The sequence below is a fragment of the Ostrea edulis genome, chromosome 6 (genome assembly GCF_947568905.1).
Source record: "Ostrea edulis chromosome 6, xbOstEdul1.1, whole genome shotgun sequence".
Taxonomy (NCBI): domain Eukaryota; kingdom Metazoa; phylum Mollusca; class Bivalvia; order Ostreida; family Ostreidae; genus Ostrea; species Ostrea edulis.
The window spans coordinates 3,355,368-3,380,235 of record NC_079169.1 but is presented as its reverse complement, the minus strand read 5'-3'; the positions used below and the strand labels follow the sequence as shown (position 1 = coordinate 3,380,235).

The 24,868-nt window shown below is 34.0% G+C and overlaps 1 protein-coding gene and 1 long non-coding RNA gene across 3 annotated transcripts; both read left to right on the top strand.

Annotated features, from left to right (window-relative positions):
- The first annotated feature begins 6,941 nt into the window (after window positions 1-6,941).
- LOC130047061 (uncharacterized) lies at window positions 6,942-9,646 on the top strand. The gene is made up of 3 exons (XR_008796131.1): window positions 6,942-7,031; window positions 7,194-7,252; window positions 9,529-9,646. It is a non-coding gene; the product is annotated as an uncharacterized LOC130047061 (long non-coding RNA).
- A 6,501-nt stretch (window positions 9,647-16,147) lies between these two features.
- Window positions 16,148-24,625, top strand: LOC130047060 (multiple epidermal growth factor-like domains protein 6). 2 transcript variants are annotated; one of them, XR_008796130.1, is made up of 6 exons: window positions 16,148-17,648; window positions 17,821-17,873; window positions 18,011-18,069; window positions 20,073-20,198; window positions 23,538-23,678; window positions 23,995-24,625. XR_008796130.1 is itself a non-coding variant. In XM_056141259.1 (5 exons), exons 1-5 carry the CDS (start codon window positions 17,764-17,766, stop codon window positions 24,006-24,008), a joined length of 450 nt encoding a protein of 149 aa, XP_055997234.1. In that variant the 5' UTR covers window positions 16,148-17,763; the 3' UTR covers window positions 24,009-24,625. The 2 variants fall into 2 exon arrangements, 1 of the variants encoding a protein (XP_055997234.1); XM_056141259.1 differs by having other exon boundaries at window positions 16,148-17,873.
- Window positions 24,626-24,868: the final 243 nt, after the last annotated feature.

Sequence of the window (24,868 nt, the reverse complement as noted above, 5' to 3'; positions counted from 1 at the left end):
GATGAAAGGTGAATATATCGAACAGTGATCAATTTCATAACTCCTACAAGCAATACAAAATAGATAGTTGGTCAAACACGGACCCCTGGACACACCAGAGGTGGGATCAGGTGCCTAGGAGGAGTAAGCATCCCCTGTCGACCGGTCACACCCGCCTTGAGCCATATATCCTGATCAGGTAAACGGAGTTATTCGCAGTCAAAATCAGTGTGCCAAGAACAAAATTTCGAGTAAATTCATTGAAACTTTCAGGCTTATCAATCGGTATGAAACACGTCAGATAGCATTTGACCCAATGATAGGGTGTATTGACGAACTAGATCGTTATAATGACCATCGAATTTGCAAAATGCTGACGTAAAAGGAGACTGTTGGATCCCATGTGTCAGCATCTTGTTTGTCAGTAGCTTACCTCGATTTAAAAACTGAGTATACGCAGATCAAGCTCTTGCATATCGAATCAGTTGAGATATATAAACACCATATGCAGGTGATAATGGAATACTGCTACATAGCTATGGGAAGTTGACGATGGAGAATCTGAAATCATTCCGTTTGTCATACAGTTGAGTTGTCAATTTGCCGTTAATGTTTACTTTCAATAAAATATCTAAGCATGCAACATGCAGCAGAAGTGGACGACTCTGTGGTGTCCTTTATTTCAAGCTCACAGGGATATATCAAATCATATGAATGAAAGTTATTATTGTTAATAGACAAAACGTCATCAATATATCTAAATCTCTAATTGAAGGCCACAGCGAGAAATGTTTTCAATGTATAATGCATAATAATAAGTTTTCTTGACCCATGATGGTATAAATTTTAAATGAAATCACTAACATTATTGCGTAATTGACAATGCATACTAAGTTTTCTTAACCATGATGATTCAGGTCATTGTTTTTTTTTCACATAAGTGTTTCCCTATTAGTTATTTCAAAATATAGATATACTAATTGAATTTTACATACTCAAGTATTCTTTTCTTAATCGTTGTTTCTCAAAAGTTTTAGAGACCACTCTAAATGATGAGCAGATTACCCCTGTTACCGAGCACTGGCCCCGTTTTATCACACTTGAAGCAGAAATATCAGACAAGCAGACAAAACCTTTAACAAAGGTGTCACCTTTTGTTATACAACAAGGTATACAAGGAATAACTGGAACTCCAAAATCCGTCAAGAAGTTGAAATTTGGAGCTCTTCTTATAGAAGTTTTAAAAAAACCCATTCTACTTCCTTGCTGAGCTTGAAAGACCTAGCAGGTATAAGTGTCATTGGTAAATCCCACTATGGATTAAATCAAAGTAAAGGCATCCTTTTTGACAGACATCACGACCTGGATGACATTCCTGAACAGGAAATCCAAAGAGAATTGGAACCCCAGGGAGTGATCAATGTCAAAAGGTTTACAAAAAAGGGAATGAGAATATTGAACCAACAAATACTTATTTATTAACTTTTAGAATGTCAATAGTCCAACAAATATCAAAGTCGGGTTTTACCAGATGAAAATAGAAATGTTTGTACCAAATCCGCTGCGTTGTCTTAAATGTCAGCGATTTGGCCATGGCCAAACAAATTTTAAAGGCTCCGAAGTCTGCTTCAGGTGTGGTGAAGAGGGGCATAATGGAAAAGTTGCAACAAAGAACACAAATGCAAAAATGAGAGGAGTAGAAGGCAGGCTACTACGGAAGATCATGGACATCAAATGGACAGAGTATCGAACATCGAACTCACAGAAAGAACAGGAATCAACAACACCAATGATGAAATTAAGAAGAGAAGGTGGGTATGTACAGAACATATACTAAGAATGGATAACACCAGGCATGTAAAAAGAGCATTGAGGTGGACACCGGCTGGCAAGAAGAAACCAGGAAGGTCAAAGGGTACATGGAGGAGGACGCTTGAAAGGGAGATGAAAGAGTTGGGATACAGTTGGGGTGAATTAGAAAGAAAAGCAAAGGACAGAACTGGTTGGCGGACGCTGTTGGAAGCTTTATGTGTTACCTAACACGAAGAGGATAAGTGACTTTATTATTCGCAGTTATTTGTCCATCAGGTTCGAATTTTGAATATCATTCGACAATTTAGCTACGACCAGTAAGTTTCCTTCAAACCGTATTAATTTATTGTGAATGAATTTTCTTTTCAGATACATTTTTTTCAAGTTAGTGTCCGGAAATCCTGGTTTCCCCTCGAACGACATACTTTGTCAACTGCAGCTTCCATTCCGGGTTGCCTGTCTATGGATTGAAATAATCGCTTGCTATTTTGTACATATGTGAATAAAATTAACTAATATTGTCGCCACCTAAATATATCTTTATTTTCATTTTGATAATAGAACAGGAAATAATTTATGTTCGGCTGAGCAAAGTGAAAGAAAACATAACTCCTATCAGCAATACAAAATAGATAGTTGGGCAAACACGGACCCCTCGACACATCAGAAGTGGGATCAAGTGCCTAGGAGGAGTAAACATCCCCTATTGTCCAGTCAAAACCTATGTGAGGCCTAAATCCCGATCACGCAAACGAAATCACTCGCTGCCAAAATCAGCGTGTCACCAATGGTCTAACAATCGGTATAAAATGTATCAGTACTTCGCTACTAGCTTGAAAATACGGATGTATATTTAATTGCTGTTATAAAATTTAGAAATTCCTTTCAAAATTAAGGATTATCTTCCTCATGCATAGCTCTTTTCCTTGGACGAATTTGGTTCCACTTCTTTGGCACGCTGTTTTTGGCTATATTTAGCTCTAAAACTTCATAGTTATTTCGGATTTCAAACATTTCGGTTGAGCATCACTGAAGAGACATTATTTGTCGAAATGCGCATTTGGTGCATCAAAATTGGTACCGTATAAGTTTTACATCAGATAAGATTTGACATAATGATAGGTTGTATTGGAACACTAGATCGTAATGAAGACCAAACAATTTGCGAAATGCTGACTTTCAACGAAACTGTTGAAACCACTGTAACATCATGAAATGCCGAGCAAATTTGAATATGACGGGATGAATATTTACTAGAAACAATTAGCTAACAGCTAATAAATTGTCTAGAATAATCATAAATGCTTATATACGTAAACTAATTATAGAATGTACTCATAAGTCTAACAGTGATTTACATATCAGTAATTCGTGATTGAATGTACAACATTACAGACCTATTTTTTTTAAATACGCAGATTTTGGCTGCGGGTGATTTCATTTGCGTGATCGGGATATAGGGCTCATCCAGAATGGATGACGACCGCACAATTATTTTAAACTATACAATACAAATCGGAGAAAACGGATAATCGATATTACACCGCCATATATAAACAATAAAAGACATCGAATTCATCACAACAGTTTTAATGTCAAAGTTTTTTTTCTTGCATTCCAAATTTATAATTTACAGAATAATGAAAACAATAAGAGTTTGGAGTCCACAGGAACACAAATAATTATTTGTCTCATATTTGTCTTACAGGTTGGTGCATGAATGCAGGAAATATGAGAAAATTTAAAATCATCAATATCGTCTTATAAACATAAATACCAATTAAACAGCCAGCGAGAGCATAACCGATATTGTGTCAAATGGAGAAGCATGTGAGGACATTTTTGTCTGCCCCTTTAGTATTTCAACTATTTTCTTTCCGTCGTCAAATCACAACAACTCTGTCTAAATATAACTATCGACTTTTCTAAAGTACATTTTAAGTGCATTCAAATACTTTTTAAAATCTTCCTCATTCAATTTTATTCTAATTTCCTCAAATACAAAACATATATCGGAATTGTATGCAGAGTTTTGGTAATAATAGATTCTGAGTGTTATTGCAGCACTGTATTGCAAAACATAGGATCAAATATTCTCACAACATTATCACCATTGTGAATGTGTAGTACAGGCATTACCCATAAAATGGTGCAAATAAGGAAAAGTTATCATTTTCATAATTCCTATAACGAATACAAAAGTAAGAGTATGGTAACTATAAACCCATGAACATATCAGTCGAGTGATACCACATACAGGTGAAAATGAAGTACTGCTACATAAATATGGAAAGTTTACGAAGAAAGCAAAGTCATGCAGTTTGTCATAAAGTTTAGTAGTTAGTTTCCTGTTAAATATAGGTTCAATAAAATCTCAAAGTATGAAGCATGTGTGGAAGTCTCCCTTGTGTCTTATTTCGAGTTCCCGGGGCTATATAGAGTCGACACATATTGGTAATTGAGTAATAATACAAATAGATAAAACGTGTTTGATATATTTGAATGTGTAGTTGAAGGCTAGCAAGAAATGTTTTGTTCTCGGTTAGATGCTTTTTAAAATATATTCTGCCTCGACAGAATATAAAAACTGGTCAGATTATAAAGAAGCACAGTTTGTGTCCATGGGAATTCCAACAGATTGTTGGAAGAACTCATCACCAAACATTACGTAGGTATTGTCAATGAGGAACTCCAGTATCGTTTTAATATCAACTACTTGTATGTAGAATCAGAATGGTGATTAACAAGGTAATGTTTTGGATGACTGATCACAAGATATGGATATATCCTCTTTTCATTTTTATCAAAATACGCCCTGTCTTTGATGTCAAAAGCCTAGGATATGGTGGGGAATGGGTGTATAAAGTGTTGAAGTTATACGTTTTGATATTCATTTGAGAAAATCATGGTGATTTCAAATTTACTGATAGTTTTTAAAAGAATATCTTAGAATTCAGATTTGATTTGCACCATCTCTGGCACATATTGTTTCACAATACGTTTGACGTTTTTCCTTCACAGTAGTGAATATTTCCGTTAAGATGAAATATGGGGTTCGGTAGAGCATTTGATAGATCCAGCAATGTATCTCTGTAGGGTTTTTATGAAGTTTAGGAAACCAGGATAAGTAGAGTAATTCATGCCATTTGTCCCATTGATTACAATACCAAATGTGTTTAAAGCTAAAACGTGGCTTTGAAGAATTTCATCTTTTGAAAAGGAAGTTGAGAGTATGAATAAGATTACCAAATGTGCAAAGTTCCATTAAAATGCAGTTGTAATGATTAGCATTACAAATAAAGACAATGTTATCATAAGCTTTATCAGCTAGAACCAAAACATTTCCTCATGTAACGTATCTAATTCTTGTATCACTTCTAATTTATTAAACAGAATAGGTTAGATAGCTCACACATCTGTTTTGATGTGTCTAATACGTGATTATTATATCCATGTGATGCTTTATATTCATGGGAGACATCCATGTGAGATTGTTTTTTCCATACATGTGTACGACAACCTCGATTATTACCTCATACATTTTCTATGATTTACATTATATGTACAATATAATGTATAATAAATTATTTTGTTTTGAAATCTTCAAATTTATATTTGATAGAGTTTTCTGATGAACAGGCCTGGATTTTGTAGTTTACACCTTGCAAATAGATGTTCTTTTGATGTGAGCATGTGGAGTGAGCAACGCATGTGCAAACATCGCAGGCACACACGAACACAGTATTAGCAGTGAAAGCAGCCTAGCTAAGACCTTCCTAGAAAAGCAATGTGCTGTACGGAATTGTATCTCAATAATAATTCGTCGTTATTCACAACCACTATTAAGCTTTAAGCTGTATGTGTGTAAATCTGCTTGTCAAACGGTTGTATGTAACCTTTCTTGATATTATGTGTGTTTTACACTCTCCTATCAAAATACATTACGAGTATGGCAAACACGTACCTCTGGGTATGCCAAGTTTGAACCATATGCATATGTGGAGTAAACATCCCATGTCGACCGGTCAAAAACACCATACCAGTGTGTAAATAACTGCTTTAATGTGTATGAAATATGTCAGACAGCATTTGACCCAATGATAGATTGTATTGGTAAATTATATCAATATGATGACCATAACATATGTGAAATGCTGATTTTGAACGACAATTTTGGCAACCCCGTGACATCAACTTAGTTGTAAGTTTTTCCTTTTCTTTTATATTTCTACAATCAAAGTGGATGCATCATACATGATGAAGCAATGAAGAGATAACGTTCCCAACTTACCAAGTTAATAGTGTAAAAGAAGGGTGAAGATAACGAACAATGATCAATCTCATAACTCCTGTATCCAGGGGTCCGTGTTTGTCCAACTCTATTTTATATTACTTATAGGGGTTATGAAATTGATCACTGTTCGTTATATTCACCTTTTATGAGCAACATTCATAATTACAGAATTCAGTCTACAATCTGGTATTGAGGATTTGATGTATGTAGTTTCCTTGACTTCCTATTTGAACTTTCAAAAGAACAAATTAAAAAAGAAATTGAGCGAATATGATGTACATGCAGACATAATCGCTTGTTGATGTACCTTTAAGTTTAAAGTGAAAAAAAAACGTCCTGGAAATCTTATAGTCACGCTGGGAAATATCAAAGCTTTCAACTCCTGTGGCCTGATCTTGTTTTTTCAGCTTACAACGAAATCCATTACAATTCTCTTTTTGTCTAATTCAGAGAAAGATTATACATGAAAGATGAAGATAACGAATAGTGCACGTGATCAATCTCATAACTCCTATAAGCAATACAAAATAAAGAGATGGACACACACGGGTCCCTAGACACACTAGAGGTGGTATGATGTACCTAGGAGGAGTATGCACCTCCTGTCGACGGGTTACACCCGAATGTTTAGATCTGACACTGCAAAAAATCATGTTCACTGCCACCTGTTCAGGAAGTTATAGATCCATCAGCTGAGATACGTTGTGGGTACTACACAAGAGTACTGATTTATGAACTGACACCAGAAAATACTTTATTTTCATATTACATAAAAGGAAATATTTGTAAAAAGCACGGGAAAACATTACTCGGGTAATAGTTTGAGAGTTTTTTCTATGAGAATGTATGTGATGAAGTTTTTAAAGACATGGTATTTCTATTTGTGCACAAAAGAATTTTTCATCCTTGCAGCAAATAGAACAGGACACGGCTATTGTTTCGATGAGTAAGTAGCATTTTAATATATTTTATATTTTGTAAAAGACACGTGATATTATAATTGTATTCTAATCAAATACACGTAGATACACCAAGACATTTTAGGAATTGTGATAATATATACCGGTTTCATGACACGTCACTAATAAATTGTCTTTTTACAAACAAGATCGGCAGGGAAGCTGAGATGTTGCTATGATTACAGAAATGTTTCAGGAAGATGTGAACGTACGTATTCGTTGTTATTACAGCGGTTTTATGTGTAATTGTACCTGTAGGAGATTTTCTGAAATTAGCTGTATTACATCTTGAGTTTTAGGGCTGATTCGTCATCAACATTTTCTAAAAAGTTGTATAGCAGTTTAACACATTACTATATATACATTGTATGTTGTTTTTAAAACGGGAATGATTATTCATTGTATCGAAGAAAGGTTACGTTTTGTTATTTCAGATTTTCTGTTGAATTTGAGTAATTTAAATACATATTGTATACGGTCAAAATTGTGCAATAAAGCCGATAACAAAAATGTTTACAACGCAAAAATTAAAAGAAAAGTGTACGTGAACGTCTCCATTTTTCTAAAACGTCTCTATTCCGTTTATTACGTTTGCACTTATTTGTTATCTTAACATTTCTCTCTATTGTGGTAACACCTGTCCATTTGATTGAAACTATTTAAATGCATTAAATCTTCCCTATTGTTGTAACATATTCTCTATTGGTTTTACACTTGTTGTTTGTGTTACATGTAACGCTACAGTATTGTGTTAACACTTTCTCACTGTGATAACAATTCTTCACCGTGTCAACACATTTCCATATGACTTCTCTGATGTGTTATTTTGTTGTTAACTCACCTGAGCTTTATTACATTAATAGTTTTTGCCTGAGTTGAGGGGATGAACTATATAAAGTTATTATGTATTAAAGGACACAACGCATGTTTCTAAACTTTTTCATTTTTTCAGCAAAATTAACTCTTTTTATGCCGAAAACTACTTTAAATGTGTTTTAAATGAAATATTTTGCGTAGTTTTCGAGTTTGAAAGCGATGAAATTCAAATCCTGCGATATGCATATTTTCTTTCGCTAGTTTACCCGCCATTTTGTGTGACGTCATATGCGTCCTCGGGTTTGAAAACATATATTAGCCATTTCATAAACAGATTAGATTTAATCGACAAAAAACCAATTGTCACGTTAACGGCTTGTAAATAATAATGCATTAAGATGTTTTGTGCCGTGCTCAGGTGTACTAGTTGTCGGTAGAAAGGATTTAGATTGAGTATTTTTCAATTTTTCGAAGGAAGGTACGAGAAAAAAGACGTGGATAATTTTTTTCTTGGAGCAAGAACTTTACCTTAAAAAACACACCTAGTCACCTTTTCAAACATCGCTTGGACAGAGACCCTGATAAACTGCGAGAAAATGGATATATCGAAGCTATAAGCACTGGTAGGCCTATAGCATACATTCTGTTTTGCTCTTCAAATTCAATATAAACTCGGATCAACTGACCTTCACCTTGTAACAACATATATCGACGATACAATGCAACTTCTATCAACTGGTAGATTTACAACAACAAAACATAAAGATACAAAATAATTGAACTTTTAATTATACAAATAATAGAATATTGTATTTCCTAACTTTAAATTGAATTATAAAATTGTCTTTATTGAACTCGTAGCATCTTGAGTGCGTCAGTAGGCTATAACGCCGTGCTCCCACTTCGTACTTCCTAAAGACGTGCAGATCACAATTCAAAAATAGTAATAAGATTGCTTTATCAAAATAAAATAATGTGATTACCACTTTAAATTTGAATATTTTTATTGATTTGTGTGTGTGTGTTGTCTTTTTCTTTCTTTCCGAAATGCACGTGTGACAATAGCTTGGCATAGGGCCTGTTGTCAACAATTTAACGTATCATGATTTGTCTAATCCAAAAATAAATAATGATTGCACTGTTTATTTTAGAAAAACAGCGCCAATTACAGATGTATAAAGGAATAACATCCCCAAACAGTTTGTAGACAGCGACCCATATAAACATTATTTGCTCACAATTTTGCCGATTTCATACACACTTTACTCGCTCTATTTGGGTATTTACATCGTTATATGTGTGCACTGGTGGCGAACACATATAAAACTCGGACAATTTATCAACATCGATTTAAATGTTGCCCATGGTAAATTAATTAGGCCCCTAAAAGTTGAGTTTTTAATAATATCTCGCAGTACTTTCACAATCCGAAGGGCTCATGTGACGTCACTGTACCACGTGACTACCTACCTAATTAACTTGACTTTTTGAAATCGGGGCTTAGATTTAAGTCTGTATTGTGGTTAATTATCGCAAAATTTCGGCGAACGAACTATTAGAATTAATTACTATAAGCATAAAGAAGACAAAATGCATGTAATATTGTATACTTTGAAAACATGAGATATGTCCTTTAAGATATCTAAAATGTATTATTTGTGTAAACAGCATGTCTAGGTTCATTTGGAGAGGCCTGTGAAAATAACTGCCCGGATGGATATTATGGACATGGATGTAGAAATAAGTGTGACTGTTTGCCTGAGTCATGTCATGAAATCCATGGTTGTTTAGGCAAGTTTTATTCATGTTTAGTTTCGATGAAGGAAAAGCTTATTTTGCTAAATTCATTTTATTTCACTTTAAACTTGAAGATTGTGACATCTCTAAATTTTTAGGAGACGGAAAAATGCCATAGAAATAAAATACAGTAATTTAAGTCTTGCATATCTTATTGAAAATAAATATTAACGACAAACTAATATCTCAACTTTATGACACATAGGATGATTTAGTCTTATCGCCAAATTTCCATATTGATGAAACAATATTCCATTATTACCTGAATACATTGTATGTTGTTTAAATCTCTCAACTGATTCGATACGCAATATCTTGTTCTATGTATGATGAATTCTAAATGGAGACAGGCTTTGAAAAGCAAGTTGATATAACAGGGGTTTCAAAGCAATAGAAGCTGTAGCTGACGGTATTTTACAACTATTCAATTATCGAATAAATATCACCTCTCGGTATAACTAATATAGTCCCCAAGATTTCAAGAAAAATTCAGCAAAATGAACAATGGGATGTTGTTTAAGAGCATACATACAAAGAGCATTTCGTATAAATCTCCATTTACATATACAAGGTCATTAGAACGATGATTGCAGAACAGAATCGGGTTGTTGAGGCCGAGGTCATATATAAAGACGGAAACTGACACGAGTAACTACACGTTTCTTTTGTTTTAAAATATTGCATCGTTTCATGAATGGCAAGAAGTACTCTTAATGTAAGAAAATAATGATTACGCAAATGTGCCACTCAAATGAAATTTTGATATTGAATTTTCTATTACATTTTTTCAAATCTGACACGTGTTGAGTGCTTCTCTTCCCTTTTTTCCGAACTGGTGACCTCCGGGGTCAATGCACATCGAATATTACGAGTCGAAAGTACTGACACGATGACAATGATTCATGAATCGAAATTTTCTGCTAACTTGACGGGTTCATTCTTTCAGATTTACCCTGATTCTATGATTTTTTGAAATATATTTATTTGCCGTCAGTTACTGCTCGTATTGCTTTCAACATTCTCGTTTAATGTAATCATCTTGCACATTCTATGATTGTGTAACAGGATAGCGCTACTTCGCTATCCCATTTCTGTTTGTTTGATATTCGTAGGATTGGTTAACTATATATCGTTAACCGATTGGTGACTGTATTATCTGCCATAATACTATCCATCTCATTGCGATCCAGCCTCACCCTCCAACACCTCCAAAATGCACCAACATAGTGAAGTTGAAGTGTGTTGTAGGAATATACATATGCTCCGTATGGGACGTATGCGTTGTCCCATGGTTTTAAAAATAAATAAATAAAAATAAATCAGGACCATCGTGTTCCAACTAGTCTGATGACTGCGGTACTGTCTTTTGATGGCCGGACACATACATGTGGTCGTATGTCATAAATCATAATGAAATAAAGAAGTAACTTATATTTTACAAAACTAAATAAAAAGAAAAAAACTATTATATTTTTTATTTATATAATAATTTTAATAATAATTTTTACTTAATTTATTCAATGAATTAAAATTAAAAAAAATATGATAAGTAAATTAAAATTAAATAATTAAAATATTTTTTATTTATAATAAATTATATTTTTTATTTATATATTTAATTTATTCAATAAGTAAATTAAAATTAAAAAAAAATTTAATAAGTAAATATAAAATTAAATATTTAAAATATTTTTTTATTTATTTGGATTCTAATAGGAGGTAATAATTAGTAATCGCACGAGTCTCCGTCCTTCGTCCAAATAAATCAAGATACACCGAAATAAATATACCATAATTATTACATAATTAGTAATATTAGTAACAGGTAATAGTAATAGGGATGTAGGTATGTATATACATGTGAAATAACTAAAATATATACAGAAAAGAATTAGGGTAGGGTCGCCAAAGAAACTTTTGATAATAGAGTTCCACTAGTTATTACTTTGTTAATCATAAATTATAGAATTATGCCAGACAACAATTTTGAGATCGTCATTAGGCAAGAATTTCGAGGTCGTCGTCAGGTGCTACTCCTCAGACCCTGTACCATGTTTCTGTAACTGGATCCAGTTCGTAGCACGACATGGCTCCATAATTCTTATTCGATAGATTGTATTATGTGTATAAAACTGAAGATGCATAATGTAATAAGTGGTGAGTTAGTACTTATGTTAAAATTGTATGACAGATAAAATATTAACCATAAGAAGTGGTATACTTAATTACAAAACATATAGATTTAATTAATTAATGAAAATACAGAATAGATGCAAAATCACAAATCGCATACATCCAACAAGCTTACATATATTAAATATAATAGTATGTAGCAGGCCTGCATACACACAAACTGCGACATTGCATCTAAATGTTTGTCATAAAAAGAGAAGTTTACAAAATACATATGTATAATAACATACCTGAATTTTATGTATATTTGCATATACATGTACTTATAATATACCTGGATTTGATGTATAGCTGCATCTATACTTTAACATACATGTTTATATAAACTAAAACGATAAAACCGCAAAGTTTATATTTATAATATTAATATGCTACGATACTTATATATGTAAATGTTTAAATACTGATATATATATATATATATATATATATATATATATATATATATATATATATGATAGAAAACCCGAATTATATGCTTAGTTGTTTATATAAGTATAAAACATGTAGTTGTTTCTATATTAGTAAACATATAAAAATTTAACAGTAGAATAATGATGCTTAGTGGTTTCCATACTTATAAACATACGAAATTGTTTACATATTTGTAAACATGCATGATAAAACCTTAGTTCTACATATAAGTAAAACTTTTTACTCATCAACCGGAAGGAAACTTACGAATGATATTGGAAGCTACAAATCATGCAAATTGAAGATGGCGAGTGAATAGATTAGTTACGTGGCAGCCGCTGTGAAGACGCTCATACAACGTAATTGTGACATTGTGACGTTTCATCCACTGAAACCGCTCATACAACGTAATTTGTGTTATTGTGACGTTTCACCCGCTGAAACTACGGTATGATGGCCTATTATATCAATAATAAGCAAAACAGAAGGTAAAGTTAATGAATGCATTGAATACTGAATAAGCATCTTTCGCCAAACGCTCGGCATTCTGAGGTGAGAAGCACAGGTCTTTCGGCTATGACCATAAAATTGGGGGTCCCATGTTGCAGCAGGCGTTGGAGGATTAAAAAACGATCAATGCTACGGCCGTAAGCGCTGAACATAGGGATAGATTTGTGGTACGTTACCTACGAATAGTGACGTCCGAATATGACAGAAAAAATTCGACACCAAAGTAAAAGGAACGAACAACCAACCCCCCAACCGAAGAAGGCAGAGTCCATGGAATTCATGTTTGTTCTCCTTTCGTCCATAAATGTTATATACCCAAATTGGATGAAATTGGTGGAACCTTGCCTAAAAAGAAGCGACTTATAAAAACAGGTTGCAATTGGTCACATGAGTGGCATTGGTGAGATGAAAAGCATATCTCATCGGGGATGATGGAGGTAACGTAGATTGTCCTTATCCCTATGTTTTGAGTTTGTCAGTAATAAACATGTTGTCTCAATTTATTTAATTTCTCTTTAAAACTTTCAAATTTTAACTTGACACAAAAACCGATAAATCACAAAATTGAATACAAAGAATACATATAAATGTTGTTTGTTTTCTGGGGATGTGAAAACAATGTAACACATAAGCATGGAATAAATTCTTCTTAATCAGCTTCGCTTTTTATTGTATAAACATTCATATGCTTCCAATATTTATATTCCATCATAATATAAACAGCCCAGACATTTATTTCAAGTTCTGCAATATGGATGAATACATGTATGTCAATGATTTCTCACAAATTGAAACTAAATTTCTTTCTGCTAAACTCACAAACATACAATGGAGGATGTCTTGTGCTGCCTGTATAGTAGTTCTTCACTGAAATGACGAAAGTGTATTCACGTAATGATAACTGGTTGGGTATATCTAATGCAGTATTCTTTATGAATTCATTATAATGCCTTTTCTAGGTACAGTAAAGATCACTGTCACTGTCATTAGATTGAGTATCACAGAGACCCAGAGTGTAAATGTTATATGTAAAGTTGTCTTATCTGTTCTTTCTATACAATGTATCAACGTGGATACGAAACGTATCACCAGGGAAACAAAACGTATCAAGACGGCATGCAAGACGAGGATACAAAACGAGGATTGGGAATGAACTCGTCTAACAGAGTGGCATGCTTTTCCAAACGATGCTAAGATAGTTTAGTTTTCAATAGCAAACAATGTTTTATCGTAAGTATGGAACTGCAACAATTAGTTCGTCAATTAGTAATATTTTGTCGGGAAATGTGCTTTAGAAAGACTTGATAGGCAAATAGATTAGACCCGTCTCATTAAAAATGAATCCTCAATAACATTTATGCTTGAAATGTACTTTAAACTAAACGATTGAGTGGTAATGATTTATTTCAAATATCTCGATACTTTCAGTCTCCGCATAAATTGCTAAAAAGGGAAGGGAATTAACAACTTGTTGAAATAATATTGCATTTGACTAATTAAATATATGATAGTCGTCAAATTTAGGAGCTAACTCTTCTGGATAAGTACAAGACTCTTAGATCATGTGATGGGTACAGTTGAAGACCATCACATCTTTCCGCAAATTAATGATTTGGAGTGTTTAGTCTTGAATCTATTTGATATTGAAAAAAGATTATTACTATATCTAATCGATTATTTATATTTAAAACAATGTTTCCATGGGCGATATCACCTATGCTGGTATCTTTTCGTATGTATGTTATACAAATGATGATTTCCCTGATATCCAGAATTTATTTATATAAATTCATAATGTAGCAGTTTGTTTAAAATTTTGTCATTTCAGCCTCCTTTTATGTATTTTTAATATGTTGTTTAAAGAGAATGTGCGGGTTTTTTTTTAAATTTTTACTTTACCTCTCTTTATGCATGTCTGACATCTTTATAATGGTGGCAACATATATATTTTCATTGGAGATGTATTAAATCCAAATATATCAAGTGGAAATTAATACAGGCTTTCTACTTTTAACATTAATACCAATGCAAGGTGAAGATAACGAACATTGATCAATTTCATAACTCCTACAAGCAATAAAAAATAGATAGTTGGGCAAACACGAACCCCTGGACACACCAGAGGTGGGAGCAGGTGCCTAGGAGGAGTAAGCATCCCCTGTTGACTGGTCACACCCGCCGTGAGCCCCATATCCTGATCAGGTAAACGAAGTTATCCGCAGTCAAATCAGTGTTCCAAGAACGGCTTAACAATCGGTATGAAACACGTCAGACAGCATTTGACCCAATGCGAGGTTGTATTGACGAAGTAGATCGTTATAACGACCATAGAATTTGCGAAATGCTGACTTCAATCGAGACTGTTGAAATCCCTGTACCATCAACTTGTTTGTCAGTAGCTTACCTCGATTTAAAAACTGACTATACCCAGAACAAGCTCTTGCATATCGAATCGGTTGAGATATATAAATACCATATGCAGGTGATAATGGAATATTGCTACATAAATGTGGGAAGTTGACGATGGAGAAGCTGAAATCATCCCGTTTGTCATACAGTTGAGTTGTCAGTTTGGCGTTAATGTCTACTTTCAATAAAATATCTAAGTATGAAGCAGAAGTAGACGACTCTGTGGTGTCCTTTATTTCGAGCTCACAGGGATATATCAAATCGACATATGAATGAAAGCTATCATCGTTAATAGACAAAACGTCATCGATATATCTAAAAGTCGAATTGAAGGTCACATCGAGAGATTTTTTCTTCTCACGTAGAAGTTTTTGAATAAATTCTGCTTCATATGAATATAAAAACAGGTCAGCTAACAAAGGAGCACAATTCGTGCCCCTGGGAATTCCAACAGACTGTTGGAAGACCTGATCACCAAAGACCACGAAGATATTGTCAATGAGGAACTCTAGCATATTTTTTATTTCAACTTCAGAGTATTTGTGCGTGGAATCAGAGTGGTGTTTAACAAAGTAAGTTTTTGAATGACTGATCACTAGATATGAGTATTTCCGTTTTTGTTAAAGAAGCAACTGTCTATGATGTCAAAAAGTCTAGTCTTTAATTCATCGTGAGGAATGGTCGTGTACAGTGTTGAAAAGTCATAGGTTTTAATGCTATTTATTTGGGGAAAATTCTGTGATTTCAAGTTTACTAAAAGTTCTTTAGAATTTTTTAGAATCCACATTTGATTAACACCACTTCTGACATATTTAGTCGCACAGTAAGTTTGAAGTTTCTCCTTGACAGCTGTTAACATTTTCGTGAGGAGCAAAGATAGGGGCTTCGCGGTTGAGTTAAGGCTTTCCCCATAAAATTTTAAATACCAGTGCTGTACATAAATATATTTTACCGCAATGGCACATTGCACGACGTCACAATGAAAATTACGTCATGACGAAGGTCATGACGTACATATCTACAGTCCTTTTGTGGTTGGAAATGTCAAAATATTGTTTTGTTATTTACCACCGCTGTCAAACGGTAAACTGCAATCGCGTAAAAGTTTCTGTCAAATGGGTTATATTAATTCTCTTTGATATTGAAAAAGTTTCAATTTCTTCTTTATCTAGCATACATGCTAAAGTAATATCCATATTATATTGTGATATTGATATCGCCCCTAATCTACACGTATAGTTACTTTCACAATGGACTCATTTACATAAACAGGGTTTCCGTACATAAAAAAATCATCATTGGCACGACACCCCGAGGTTTTTAAGTGAAAGATGTTTGATTTATGTGACATGTGAACTCCAGTGCCAAAGGAAAGTTAGGGGAGCAAGTTCTGGCTTCAACAGAAAATATGTTTTTCAGGCTAGATTCAACTTCGTATGTGCAAAAATCGCTTCATCTAGCATATTCAATGCAAAAATTAGACATGTTGCAAGCCACAATAAACTTGCTCTCAGCACTTTTCAAATTAAGAAATTAATATGCTTTGAAGTTATTTTAACTTCAACTTGCATTGATATCTGGATATCGTGCCAATTCTACGATTTATACATACACGATACGTTTTTATCTTGATATTTGATCACGTGATAAAGAGTTGATGTTGAGGCTGTCGGTCTGGTGAAAAATGTATAAGAGGTCAATATGCACTTAATGATATATACATATTGTTTTTGTATAAAAGGGTTGTGTTTACAGAATTTGTCATAAATTGATCTGTTTATTAATGCTTTTTTCCTGATATATTTCTATGGCCCTACTTAACACAGCTGCGTTGGTAGAGCACTTACTGGATCCAGCAATGTATCTTTGTTTGTAAGGGTTTTTATGCAGTTTAGGAATCCAGTATAGGTACGGTAACTCATATTCATTCGACACATTGACTGGAATATTAAATGTGTCTAAAACTGAAGCATGGTTTTGATCAATGAATTGCATGCGAGTAACGTCACCTTAAAGAACCTTTGATGAACACCATTCATAATAACAGAATTAGGTCTGCAATCTGGTGTTGAAGATTCTATGTATGGACTTTCTTAAATTCCTAAAATAACTTATTGAAAACTTTCAAAAGAAAAGGGTAAAGTTTTGTGCGAATATGATGTAGACCTAATCGCTTGTTGACATCAAATGAATCAAATGAGATCTAATGTCTCGTAAAATTAACACTCAAGCTGGGAAATATCGCCAATTACAGTGTACCATAACTTCCAGCTCCTGTGGTGTGTCCTTGGATTTTAAGGTTACAACGAAAAGGTATTCATTACAAGTCATTTTGTTTCTAATGCAGAGAGATTCTATATGATTTGAATTTTTAGGTCAGACACTGTGAAGAGTAGAGTTCACTACCCTCCGTTCAGGAAGTGATCGATCCATCAACTGATATACTTTGGGGATAGTACACTAGAGTACGGATTTATGATCTTACCCCAGCGAATATTCTATTTTCATATAGTATAAAAGGAAATATTTGTAAAGAGTATAGGGAAATATTGCTTTGAAAATATTTGATAGTTTCTTTCGATGAAAATGTATGTAGTGACGTTTTTAAAGATATGGTATTTCTATTCACTTTTGAAGGGATTTTTCAGCCTTCCAACAAATGAAACAGAGAGTGCGTATTGTACTAATGAGTAAGTGGCATTTGAATCTTTAATCATGCATTCTGATTAGATACATGTAGATACACCAAGGCATTTTATGAATTGTGATAATATATAGTACCTGTTTCATGGTACGTTTGATAATAAAATTTCATTTCATTTACAAGTTTTAGAGGAAAGACGAAATGCTGTTCGAATTACAGAAACGTTTCAGGAAGTTGTGAACGTATGTATTTGTTGTTATTAGAACGGTTGAGATTTCATCTCAATTTGTGGTAAGAGATTGCCTTAATATCGCTGTATTGTGTCTTGGGTTTTAGGACTGATTCGTCATTAACATTTTCTACAACATTGTATCGTGATTCACAGACGTTTGTATAGATATACATGTATAGTGTCATAGATTTTTGCGAATTTTTTTTATTAAATTGAACTTTGCGCGTGAATTAATTATTTATAATGAAAAGAAAAAGCTCTAGGTCTATTATACAATTATTTCAATAACACCCACAATTAATACATATCCAGTTATTAACAGGCTTGCTTAACTGTTGATATTAAAAATTTCTCATTTTAATAAGTTTATATCTAATTTGATTTTTATTATTCTGTTTTACATAAATGTTGATACATTTTCCAATATCAATCACTAAAATTGATAATTCAGATGAGGATGAAGCTACCATAAGTGATTCAAATAAACATTGTATATGGTGAAAACTGTGGAATAAAAGCAGGGACTTGAAATGTTTACTACACGTTGCACGTTAGAAAAATATCAACCGAAAATTAAAAGAAAGTTTGACATGAACTTCTCCATGTTTTGAAAGATATTTCCATGGTGTGTGAACACTTCTCTATTACGTTTACACTTAGTTATTGTCTGAATGCAAGGTGAAGATAACGAACAGTGATCAATCTCATAAATCCTACAAGCAATACAAAATAGATAGTTGGGCAAACACGGACCCCTGGACACACCAGAGGTGGGATCAGGTGCCTAGGAGGAGTAAGCATTCCATGTTGACCGGTCACACCCGCCGTGAGCCCCATATCCTGATCAGGTAAACGGAGTTATCCGCAGTCAAAATCAGTGTACCAAGAACGGCTTAACAATCGGTATGAAACACGTCAGACAGCATTTGACCCAATGCGAGGTTGTATTGACGAAGTAGATCGTTATAACGACCATAGAATTTGCGAAATGCTGACTTCAATCGAGACTGTTGAAATCCCTGTACCATCAACTTGTTTGTCAGTAGCTTACCTCGATTTAAAACTGACTATACCCAGAACAAGCTCTTGCATATCGAATCAGTTGAGATATATAAACACCATATGCAGGTGATAATGGAATAGTGCTACATAAATGTGGGAAGTTGACGATGGAGAAGCTGAAATCATCCCGTTTGTCATACAGTTGAGTTGTCAGTTTGGCGTTAATGTCTACTTTCAATAAAATATCTAAGTATGAAGTAAAAGTGGACGACTCTGTGGTGTCCTTTATTTCGAGCTCACAGGGATATATCAAATCGACATATGAATGAAACCTATCATTGTTAATAGATAAAACGTCATCAATATATCTAAAAGTCGAATTGAAGGTCACATCGAGAGATTTTTTCTTCTCACGTAGAAGTTTTTGAATAAATTCTGCTTCATATGAATATAAAAACAGGTCAGCTAACAAAGGAGCACAATTCGTGCCCCTGGGAATTCCAACAGACTTGGAAGACCTGAATACTTCTCGATTGTAGTAAGACTTTCTCTATTGTTTTAACACTCCACCATCGTGTTACATGTACATAATAATATGTATGTTAACATATCCATGTTCGGAAAACATCTCCATTGTGTGAACATTTCTGTATTGCGTTTACACTTAGTTATTGTCTGGATACTTCTCAAGTGTGGTAAGACTTGTCCATTGTGTTGGAACTATTCAAATGCTATAATTCTCGATTGTTGTAACATTTTCTCTGTTATCTTAATACTTCTTTATGCTAGATGTAACACCTCTCTATTGTGCTAAGACCTCTTCACTGTGTTAGCACTTTTCTATTTTGTCAACTGATTTCCATATGGCTTCTCTGTGTTATTTTATTTTTACCTCACCTGAGATTCATTAAATTGATATCTTTTTTGCTTGAGTTTAGCGAATAGAATATATAACGTTATTATGTACACATGCATTAAAATATCTAATATTTCGTAATCATTTGTAAACAGCATGTATAGGATCATTTGGAGTGGACTGTAATACCACCTGCTTGGAGGGATTTTATGGATTTGGATGTAAAAAGAAATGTGATTGTTTGCCAACTGAATCATGCCACAAAGTTCATGGTTGTCTAGGTAAGTTTTATTCTTGTGTAGTTTGGTTGAAAGAAAAAAAGTGAAATTTGCTCAGATCATTTTATGTCACTTGAAACTTGGCGATCGTGACATCTGTACATCTTAGGAGACATACACATCCCATAGAAACAAAATAGAGTAATTAAAATCTTGAATATTTTATTGCAAATAGATACTACATGTAACAAAAACTAACAACTCAGCTTAATGACAAACGGGATGATTTCAACGTCTCAATCGCCAACTTCCCATCTTTATGTAGCAATATTCCGCAATCACATGAATGTGGTGTTTATGTATCTCAACTGATTAGATGAGACCACAAAAACCGAGATCCCGTGTCACAGCTGATGTGACACGATAAATATACCTCCCTGCTCAAAGGTTGTAGGCTCCAAGCAGAGGCCCAGACTTTACAGTCCTTCAATGGCATAGATGACCTCTCCATATAAGTGAAATATATTCGAGCGGGACTTGAACACAATACAATCAATCAAGCAATACGCAAGAGCTTGTTCTGCATATAATCAGTTTCAACCCACTGAAAAACAAGTTGATTATACTGGGGTATCTACGGTCTCGTTTAAAGTCAAATTCTATGGTCGTTTTGACTATCTAGTTTGCTAATAGAATCTGTCATCGGGTCAAATACTATCTGACGTTTTTTATCTATACCTATTGTTAGGCCGTTCTTGTACACTTATTTTAACTGCAGATTACTCTGCTCATCGAAACACAGGGCTCACGGTGGGTGTGGCTGGTCAAAAGGGAATGCTTACTCCTCTTAGGCACTTGCGCCCGCCTCTGGTACATGTATATCCAAAGGTCCAAGTTTGGCCAACTTTTAATGTTGTACACTTTTTCATGATAGATAAGCTCTACTTTACATTTTCGACACATTTATTTTGAACACGTTCAAAAGAAGCTTAGCAAGATCGTGACAAATAACATGTTGGATAAATTCGTAATAAGAACGGAATATAATTTCCAAAATCGGGAAAACAGCGCGAAAGATCTTTTAAATGGTCGTAGTGAAAGCGCAGCACTGTCGGGAGCTTGCTGATTTTATTTACTCTTCTACCACACTCCCACTACTATCCCTTAACTTTCATTACATACAATAGGCGGAATACAAACCTGATATAATCGGCAACCGTACACTGATTTCGTCCAACAGCCTTTTAGGTCTATTATGAATACGGAAATTTTTATATTAACCGGCTTCCGTTCATTACAGTTCATTTACCCTTTATAAATATAAGGACACCTTCTTCATACCGTTTCCTCCTTAAAACAATGTATTCGTTAATTTTAATCTCAGAATCAAAAATATAACAATCAAGTTTGCTCTCTCTGACAGCATAAACATTAAGCATACCACCCTTTAGTAAACTTTCATTTGCCTAAGCTTCTTTATTATGTCGTACACGTTTACATTTGTAATTATAACCCTATTAGATCACTTCGTTAGAATATCATCAACATGCTGATACGAAGTGGAACTTCCACATCAAATTTCGGTCAAAGAATCAGAGATCCATTTAAACTTTTCGGGTCCGAATCCTGTATTAAAATCTGAAGTTTCTTCCCTACCACAACCAATACATGTACATAGATAATTTGCAATTGCCTGGGTATAAGTAGCTGGTGATCCCAAAGGGTTCTTGTGCACCCTTCTCCTATTTTCTTTATAACAATCATGAGATTAATCACTAGTCGTTACCTTCACTTGTCCATGCAAATCAATTGTCGTATTCTAATTGTATTCCAGCAATATGAATTAAACTAACGTTTCTACATCAATACATGTTTGTCATTTTCTGGATATTCAAAACCGTCTTATCCCGTGAGGAGTCGGGTTAGAATAGGTACTTAGTACCCCTTGCTTGTCGTAAGAGGCGACTAAATGGAGTGGACCTTCAGGTGAGATCACGAAATTCTAGGTCCCGTGACACAGCAGGTGTGGCATGGTAAAGATCCCTCCCTGCTCAAAGGCCGTAATTGCCGAGTATAGGCCTAAAGTTTGCAGTCCTTCACCGGCAGTAGTGACGTCTGAATATGATTGAAATATTCTCGAGAGGGATATTGAACAACATAAAATAAATCAATGAGTCAAAACCTTCTTTGAGATCATTGTTCGCGTTTGTTTAACTCTATAAGGTAGCACACTCTTAACGAGTTGGTAAATGTATTCTAGACTATGTATGACATACGTAGCAAATGCCAAAAAAAAAGATTATAGTAGTATTGAGGATAAGGAGTTCATTCCATACCTGTGTATAATTTTGAATTTAAATAAAAATACATTAAACATTTCGTTTTTCTTAAATAAAGGTTTAATATGTTACGCAAATTTACCATTTAGGTGACACATAAGTGAAACAAAGGATGTAACTTGTCACAAATGGAGAACTGTAGCATACTGATTGATTGTTTTTGCATGATTATACGTGTATATGATATACAATTTCCCACGTATTTTACTTTAAAACTCACATACTATATATGAAAGGTGAAGATAACGAACAGTGATCAATCTCATAACTCCTATAAGCAATACAAAACAGATAGTTGGGCAGACACGAACCCCTGGACACACCAGAGGTGGGATCAGGTGCGTAGGAGGAGTAAACATCCCCTGTCGACCGGTCACGCCCGCCGTGAGCCCTACATTATATATCTTTATCAGGTAAACGGAGTTATCCGTATTTAAAATCAGTGTGTCAGGAACGGCCTAACAATCGGTATGAAACACGGCATACAGCATATGACCCAATGATAGGATGTATTCACGAACTAGATCGTTATAACGATTATAGAATTTGCGAAATGCTGACTTCAATGGAGATTGTTGAATACTAGTGTCCTTAACCTACGTGTGTGATGATATATTACAATAATGTCAAACAATGAATACAGAATTGTTTCGGGGTCAGGTGAACGTGAATATTTTGTTCCGCAAATTAAACTGTAATTAATGTTTATTTTCTATATAGTGTCAATCATATCTGAAGTATAAGTCTATGATTTAAAAAAATCCGTTCAAATATATTCTTCTGGAATTAAAGATAATACGAGTATCTTGAGATGCTTAATATTCCTCCCGATATGGCAACAATAATATATCTAAGTAAAAGGTGATAACAATGTTTACTATCATATCCTCCTAGGCACCTGATCCCACCTCTGGTGTGTCCAGGGGTCCGTGTTTGTCCAACTATCTATTTTGTATTGCTTATAGGAGTTATGAGATTGATCACTGTTCGTTATCTTCACTTTGCATTATCATAACGGGTTAAAATAATTAATAGAAATAAGACTTTCTGTAATGGTTTTCAGACTGCATAGGATCGTATGGAGAAAACTGCAGTCAGTCCTGTCCTTTTGGATTCTTTGGCTATAAATGTAAAGAAAAGTGTAACTGTAGCGGTGATACGCATTGGTGTGACAATATTTCCGGTTGCAAGATTAAAGATAGCGGTATGTATATCACCCTTTTAAAAAATAAGATAGATTTAGAATGATTTTTATATCAATAGAAAAATATGCATTGGGAGTTCTCTACGACACTGAATTCTGGTAGATTTTACAATAATTATTTGAAATACGAAGTTTTAGATATAATCAATGGAATTATTGCAACATATGATACAACACAGAAAGCATGCATACGTAAAGCTTACGACTATAAAAATAAAATTATCAAAAACATATTTGAATTGTTAAAACCGAAAGTGGAATCTTTAAAAGAAATCAAACATATGTGATACGTTATGTTTTTCAAATCATACAATAGATGTGAATAATTGAACTCAGGAAAACAAAATGAAACATTTAGCTTTCGAGGTAGCGGGATCAATCATCGGAACTTCAGCGTATTGGGGTTTGATGTATTTAGTGTGCTGCTGGTAAGTATACCTGATTTATCTACAAATCTAAATTTAAAGGGGTAAATTGATAAATTTCCAATGGAAGAAAGCATACCCTCTTCAAAACGTAAATAACAAGATAAGACAAGGACATTCTATGGTGGGATGAGGAAAGATGATTTCTCATACACTTCACAATGTAGGATTCATTATTACATATGACTTTGACATAATTATACTACATTTAAAGAAAGATATTTGATAGCGAATTCGAATTTCCTCGTTTTAGGGTTTAAAAAATAAAAGTATCCTGAAGGTATAATGTAAAGCGCATGCTTATGTCGCGTAACCGTCGTTAATCTTCGTTACTCTGTTTAATACACGGATTAATGATAATAATGCCCTTTATTTACACAGGATAACACAATGAGTTTAAAAATTAGTTTACATTATGGACCTAAAACATATTCCTGTATACACCCAACAGTATTATATAGATACAATATAGATGGATAGATGAAGGCATGTTATAATCATACGCTATATATATACATAAAACTGAAAACAAACAAAACAAAATCTCTATATTTTAATTTTCAAGGTGAAACAAATTTCTAAGACTAGCGGATTTAAATGTTTCCAATGTTATGTAATATTGATACGGTACCAATTTTGATGCACCAGATGCGCATTTCGACAAATAATGTCTCTTCAGTGATGCTCAACCGAAATGTTTGAAATTCGAAATAACTATGATGTTTTAGATCTAAATATAGCCAAAAACAACGTGCCAAACAAGTG

Excerpts from the sequence above, each read along its gene's own strand:
- LOC130047060 (XM_056141259.1), top strand. The coding sequence starts at position 17,764 with ATGAAAATGTATGTAGTGACGTTTTTAAAGATATGGTATTTCTATTCA. Across the intron at positions 18,070-20,072 it reads CGTTTCAGGAAGTTGTGAAC|CATGTATAGGATCATTTGGA; the intron begins GTATGTATTTGT and ends ATTTGTAAACAG. Across the intron at positions 20,199-23,537 it reads CAAAGTTCATGGTTGTCTAG|ACTGCATAGGATCGTATGGA; the intron begins GTAAGTTTTATT and ends AATGGTTTTCAG.